Source organism: Callionymus lyra, chromosome 1 (assembly GCF_982586985.1).
Source record: "Callionymus lyra chromosome 1, fCalLyr1.hap1.1, whole genome shotgun sequence".
NCBI classification, from domain to species: Eukaryota; Metazoa; Chordata; class Actinopteri; order Syngnathiformes; family Callionymidae; genus Callionymus; species Callionymus lyra.
This window is the reverse complement of record NC_141818.1, coordinates 10,345,506-10,352,831: the sequence shown is the minus strand read 5'-3', so window position 1 is coordinate 10,352,831 and position 7,326 is coordinate 10,345,506. Positions and strand designations below refer to the sequence as shown.

The window sequence follows — 7,326 nt, the reverse complement described above, 5'->3', positions numbered from 1 at the left end:
CGATGTGACTTTCATAAAAGCTTTTATTATTTTGTTAATTTAATACATTCAATATATGAATATATGAATGTATAAGTTATTTAATAAAAAAAATAATTATGTATAAAATACGTAAATTAATAAATCAACGTGCCTTTCATAAAAGCTAATGTGAATTATGAGTTAATTTATATGAATATATGAATATATAACACATTTAATAAAATAGTTTTTATCTAGGATGTGACCTTCATAAAAGCGTTTATTATGGGTTTATTTTAAAATATAGTTAATGTGAAAATATATTAATATATAATTTAATTAAAAAATGTATTTAATAAAATAGTATATCTATACCATGTGACTTTCATAAAAGCTTTTATTATGTTTTTTTAATACAGTCAATAGATAAATATGTGAATATATAATTTATTTAATACAATAAATTATGTATTAAATATATAAATTCATATATCAATGTGTCTTTCGTAAAAGCTAATGTGAATAGCAATAAAGCTATCATTATTATTATTATTTTTTATTATTATTTAAGTAAATATATAAATATTTAATATATTAAATAAAATAGTATATCTATACAATGTGACTTTCATAAAATCCTTTATTATGTTTTGTTTTTTTAATACAGTCAATAGATAAATATGTGAATATATAATTTATTTAATAAATAAATATATCAATGTGCCTTTCATAAAAGCTAATTTGAATAGCATAAAAGCTATCATTATGAGTTTATTTAAAAATAATAGTTAGGATATAAATATTTAATTTATTCAATAAAATAATACATCTATACAGTGTGACTTTCATAAAGGCTTTTATTATGTTGTTTTTTAATACGTCAATAGATAAATATATGAATATATAACAGATTTAATAAAATAGTTTATATCTACGATGTGACCTTCATAAAACCGTTTATTTTGGGTTTATTTTAAAATATAGTTAATGTAAAAATATATTAATATATAATTTATCTAATAAAATAAATTAATATATCAATGTGCCTTTCATAAAAGCTAATGTGAATAGCATAAAAGCATTCATTATCAGTTTATTTAAAAATAATAGTTAATATATAAATATTTAATTTATTCAATAAAATAGTACATCTATACGATGTGACTTTCATAAAAGCTTTTATTATGTTTTACATACATGTTTTTACAATACAGTCAATGGAAACATATATGAATATATAATTTATTTAATAAAATAAATTATGTATAAAATATACAAATTCATATATCAATGTGCCTTTCATATAAAGCTAATGTGAATAGCATAAAAGCTATCATTATGAGTTTATTAAAAAAAATATATATATATAAATATTTAATTTATTAAATAAAATAGCACATCTATACGATGTGACTTTCATAAAAGCCTTTATTATGTTCTTTTTTAATACAGTCAATAGATAAATATATGAATATATAACACATTTTAATAAAATAAATTATGTATAAAATACATAAATTAATATATCAACGTGCCTTTCATAAAAGCTAATGTGCATAGCATAAAGGCTATCATTATTAGTTTATTTTAACCAATATATATATATAAATATATGATTTATTTAATAAAATAGTATTATACGATGTGACTTTCCAAAATAGCTTTTATTATGTTTTTTTTAATACAGTCAATAGATAAATATATTAATATATAACACATTTAGTAAATAAGTTTATATCTAGGATGTGACTCATCATAAAAGCATTTATTATGGGTTTTATTTTAAAATATAGTTAATATGAAAATATATTAATATATAATTTATTTAATAAAAGCGTGTATGTCAACGATGTGACTTTCATAAAAGCGTTTATTATGGGTTTATTTAAAAATATAGTTGATATGAAAACATATTAATATATAATTGATTTAATAAAAGCGTGTACATCTACGATGTGACTTTTATAAAAGTGTTTATTATGAGTACATTTTTCAAAATAAACGTAATATGAAAATATATTAATACATAATTTATTTAATAAAAGCGTGTATATCTACCATGTGACTTCATAAAACATGTTTATTATGGGTTTAGTTGAAAATATACATTTTAATGTTTAATTAATTGATTAATTAAACATTAAATTACGTTTTATTTAGGACCTATTTCCCCCTGAAATGTTTGTTGTATTTCTGTTTAATTTAATATTATTATTTATTTTTGTATTATTGTTTAATACAAAGAAATATAAATACATAGTTTTTCATAATTAATACGTTTTATCAGAATCAGAAACTTTAATTGCAAGTGTTGTAAACACAATTTAGAGATTATGTTGTGGTTGCAGTACAGAATAAAATAATGAAAAAGGATAAAACATAAAATAAGCTATGGAAAAGCAAACCAGTCATTCTGCAGCGCCGGTTATTAATTATATGCAATTGTATTTATTTCATTATCCCTTTAGTCATTTTTGAAATGTGTACTGTAAATCTTAATATAATGTGTATGTTTGTTTGTTTTTTATCTTTTTTTGTGGACTGCTTTAACTATTACCCCAATGTGGCAAAAATATAGGGGCATCAATGAATGAATACAATGTGATTTCTGTATTGAAATCTATCACGAATTTAAAAAAAAAAAACTAGGGTTTCTTCGTTGCTTCTGACGGTGGAAAAATCCATCTTTTTATTCTTGTTCTTAATGCTAAGATTTGTTGGCAGAGGCAGCAGATGAAGGCCTTGAATGACCTCAAGTTCACCGGTCAGAAGGCGGAGATGTTCGCAGGAAAACGAGGATATAAAAAATCCTTCAGTGTGACATCCTACCATTAAGAAGAACCTATAGCTAGTCCTTCAGTTGAAAATGACATATTCAAAAAGATAACTCATATGAATACAAACCTTAGTTGTCGCATTGTCCAGGTTATATAAGGTAAGCTAAGGTAAAACTTTATTGATCGATTGTTTATGATAAAGTATATGTATATGTAAAGTATATTGTATATGATAAGTTATCTGTCACTACACAGCAACAGTTTCCATTGAAAACCTGAACATCTTCAACTCTGCTTCTTCTAACTCTGCTAAAAATCACAAAATTGAAAGGATACTTGAATTCAAGAATTTAATAATTTAATAGGAGGCACTTTAATTGAGATATTAAACCATTAAATTGTTAAACTTTTAATCTTTTCTCATTCTAAACTCCGCCCTAAAGGAGTCCAAACCAACTATCATGGTATGTAGAAAGACCTGATTTTTTATTTTTTTTTACTTTGTAGATTTTTTAAGAGATTGTTTAACGGTTTCAAATCAACCTTCCACAAAAATATTGCAATCTAAGAGGATTAAATTAGAAAACTATTTTCCTGCCAGGAACAGAAAACATGGGGAAAAGGGTCAAGAATGAAGAATGAATAACATTGTTGTGTCTCTCACACTTCAGGTGGTGTGACCTGATTTTCGTGTTGTCTGTACAGGTGTTTCCCTGTATGCAGGTGGAGGAAACACAAGAGCTGATGGGACAACAGGGGACGGGAAACAAAAGGGCTGACGTGTTTGCCCTGCAGGCCAGACTGGCTCTTTCACATTCTTCTGGACCGTCTGAAGCGTCCCACACACTCGCTCGACTGGTCTGTGTGGACCATCCGTGAACAGGCGAGGATTGGATCATGGAGAGAAGCTACAATGATGAACCCAAAACTTGAGTCTATTAATATTTAGACCCAACGAATACAATAACACTAGAAATTGTGCTAAAGCTAAAACAATGTTTTTAAAAAAAAATATACTAGATAAACTATATAACTTATGTTATTTTTCTACCTCTCAATATACTTTACTTGGAGCCTCTCATGTTCTGTGCTGTAACCTTTGGTATCCACTAGGTGTCACTGTGTTTGTGTCTTTTAACCTTTAATGCTATTTTTCATAATAGGAGGTACATTTATATATTGTTTCCTTGCCATCTGTGTCCGGGCAGAGTATTTTTTTTTAAGTACAAGCCTTTCAAAAATGTTTTTCTTTTTTTTTTAAAAAAAAGATACAAATACAAAACTTTAAAGTATTGATACTGACGTAAACAATGTGTAAATGTCATGATATATATACTGTAGAATACAAAATGACTTACGTAGTCATTTTGTCAAGAACTTGAATAATTTTTCTGTTGATATTCTGTTTAGTTTTAGTTGAATTATTTAAGTATTGTTGATCATTTATTTCATTTTCTTGGTTATTTATTTATTTTTATTTATTTTCTTCAACCGTCTTGATGTTTTGCATCGTGGGTCTGAGAGGACCTCGATTTCATTTATGCTGTATGTCTTGATATATGGATATTTGACAATAAAATAACTTGAACTTGAACTAATTCTTCTTATTATCGTTGAGAATTCAGGTCCTGGTCTTATGCGTCTTTAAATAAACTTAATTTAGTAAATTAGTTCATGCGACGAAACTCCTTCACGTGTGGTGAGAAGGCGTTTTATCTTACAAAAAAACTTTGTCGAGAACATGAACATATAGTATTTACCGCCCGACTCCATACAGCTGAAATGTTCTAATTCAACGACTACATGTTAAATATGGCAAAGGTTATGTTTTCATTTCTTGCATTCATATTAAATAAAAATATTTTTGCTTTGAGTCAATATCCGATTGATTTGGTTGTAAAACTATTTCAATAATTTTTAAATAATAATGAGCGTCTCTCTCTCACTCTATGTATTAGAACACATGCGACAGTAGGAAGAAAGAAAACAAACGACCCATGTTTATGTGATACAAATAGATCCTATACATGATGTTATTTCTGTCACAAACATTACAACAACATTAGACGTGAGGATCCAGTGCTTTTCCTGGTGGAATCCGATCATCACTGGATTCAACTTGATGCAGACCAGATCTCCACCTATGGTCATATATGTTCCATGAAAAACAAAAATTGGTTGAAATCCCTTTAAATTATAAATCGTTAAGAAATCAAACAATGAGTGAAAACACTTTACAGCTAAATGTGGACAAAACTGAAACTCTGGTGATTGCTCCTGATGATAAAGTTCCAGGGTTGAGTCAGTACTTGTGTGATTTAGGTCAGTCCGTCAAACTGAGCCTGAGAAACCTGGGTGTTGTATTTGATAAAGACATGTCTCTTGTTCAACACTGCAGAAAACTGACCAGAAACTGTTTCCTTCAACTGAGAAAAATCTCTAAACTTGTTGTCACAACATGATCTGGAGCTTGTAATCCATGTGTTTGTTTCTTCTCGTCTGGACTATTGTAACAGTTTGTTTATGTGTCTTGACAAGAAGGATCTGTCTCGCCTGCAGTTAATACAAAACTCTGCTGCGAGAATTCTGACCCGCTCAAGTAGAAGAACTCACATTTGTCCGATCCTTAAAACTCTTCACTGGCTGTCAGTTTCTTCAGGATCAACTTTAAAATTCTGGTTCTTACTTTCAGATCTATTAATGGTCAGACTCCTCCTTACATCACTGATCTGATCCAGCCTTACACCCCAGCTCGGGCTCTGAGGTCTGTGGATCAGAATCTACTGATGGTTCCTCGCACACGGTTCAGGACCAGAGGAGAGAAATCCTTCCGGACTGTTGCTCCTAAGCTTTGGAACGATCTTCCTCTCCCTCTGTGTTTGATGATCTACTGACTCCTTCAAGAAACATCTTAAGACATTCTTATTTGTTCAGGCTTTTCCTTGATATACTGGGATACCTGTGTTTTTCTCTGAGTTATCTTGATCTTTTTTTGATTGTTTAAGCGCTTTGTGGTCTAGAAAAGCGCTCTATAAATATAAATTACTTACTTCCTAATTTAAATTCCCATCATTTGATCCGACATGAGAATTTCCCCAAGATGTAAAACATATGGTTTCAACTAGAGTCGTGCCATTTTGGGGGAAAATTGTTTTTTTTTTTTAAATATACCCTTAAATACATTACACCAAAGGTGTGAACACGGATACAGGAAACCATTCTTTCATTTTCGTCCATGATGTCACAGAACGCTCGCTTCTATAGCAACTAGAGCCGAGTCAGTAAATATATAAATGAGAAGCAGAACCTCAAAGGCGGCGCCTGAAACCACAAACACTTTTTTTTGTTGATACTGTGTTTTATGAGCGTGATCGGGTGCTCGAGGAGCAACACTCGAAGGAGTCTCCGCTCAGCCCTCACCATGAAATGCTTCTTCAACGGAACGCTGCTCACCACGATCCTCCCACCCGTGCTGGTCACGCAGTTCATTCTGGGAGTCCTGGGCAACGGCTTCGCCCTCTGGATCTTCTGCTTCCACCTGAAGCCCTGGAAGAGCAGCACGGTGTTGCTCTTCAACCTGGCCGTGGCCGACTTCTTGCTGATGGTCGCCCTGCCCTTCCGCGCCAGCTACTACAACTCGGGCCTCCAGTGGATCTTCGGGGAGACCTTCTGCAACATCTGCCTCTTCATGCTGCAGCTGAACCGCAGCGGGAGCTCCGTCTTCCTGATGGCCATCGCCCTGGACCGGTACATGCGCGTGGTTCACCCGCATCACTCCGTCAACTACCTGAGCGTCGGGAAGTCGGCGTGCGGCGCCGTCGCGCTCTGGTTGTTGTGCGCGTCGGTCAACGCCAACATCATGGCCCTGAAGCAAGACGGCAGCTACTGCGAGTCGTTCCTGATCGACACGAGCGCCAAGCAGACCATCAGCTGGCACACCTTCATCTTCATCTTCTCCTTCTGGGCTCCCTTCGCGGTCATCGTGCTCTGCACCGTCCGGATCATCTTCCACCTCCGGGGGAGACAGCTGGGTCAGCAGGCGAAGATCAAGAAGGCCATTTGGTTGATCACGGCGGTGTGCGCGCTCTTCAGCATCTGCTTCCTCCCCAGCAACATCACGCAGATCATGATCTGGATCGAGACCAAAGCGCTGGCGCCGCTGCCGGACGAGGAGAAGTGCCGCGCCCTGGACCCCATCACCAACGTGTTCTACGTCACCATCATCTTCACGTACCTCAACAGCGCCCTGGACCCCATCGTCTACTACTTCTCCAGCCCCGTGTTCAAGAACGTCCTGAGGCGAGCTCTTCGGCTGCCGCAGGCAGAACCCACCGAGAGCGTCGAGAAGAAGACGCGTGAAAGTAACTCGCAGTCGCTCAGTCAGCTTTGATCACCTTTGATCATCTTTTCAAATCGCTCTGAGAAACAGGTTTTCTTAGTAAACTCCTGCTTGATTTTTGTTTTAAACGGCTGTTCAAATAAAGTTGCCACCTGGACTGTTCTTTTCGAAAATTGCAACCACTTGTCCTCATGATGCGATCACTTGCTTGAAAAAAATAAAATGCGTAAGTTAAAATAAACCAGTTTT

The 7,326-nt window shown here is 33.3% G+C and overlaps 1 protein-coding gene across 1 annotated transcript; it reads left to right on the top strand.

Annotated features, from left to right (window-relative positions):
• Positions 1-6,114: 6,114 nt before the first annotated feature.
• On the top strand, positions 6,115-7,318 carry LOC148087893 (hydroxycarboxylic acid receptor 2-like). Its single transcript, XM_087798954.1, has one exon. It carries the CDS (start codon positions 6,160-6,162, stop codon positions 7,126-7,128), a length of 969 nt encoding a protein of 322 aa, XP_087655080.1. The 5' UTR covers positions 6,115-6,159; the 3' UTR covers positions 7,129-7,318.
• The last annotated feature ends 8 nt before the right edge of the window (positions 7,319-7,326 follow it).

Bases quoted from the DNA above. Each gene is read 5' to 3' on its own strand.
- LOC148087893 (XM_087798954.1), top strand. From the start codon at position 6,160: ATGAAATGCTTCTTCAACGGAACGCTGCTCACCACGATCCTCCCACCC.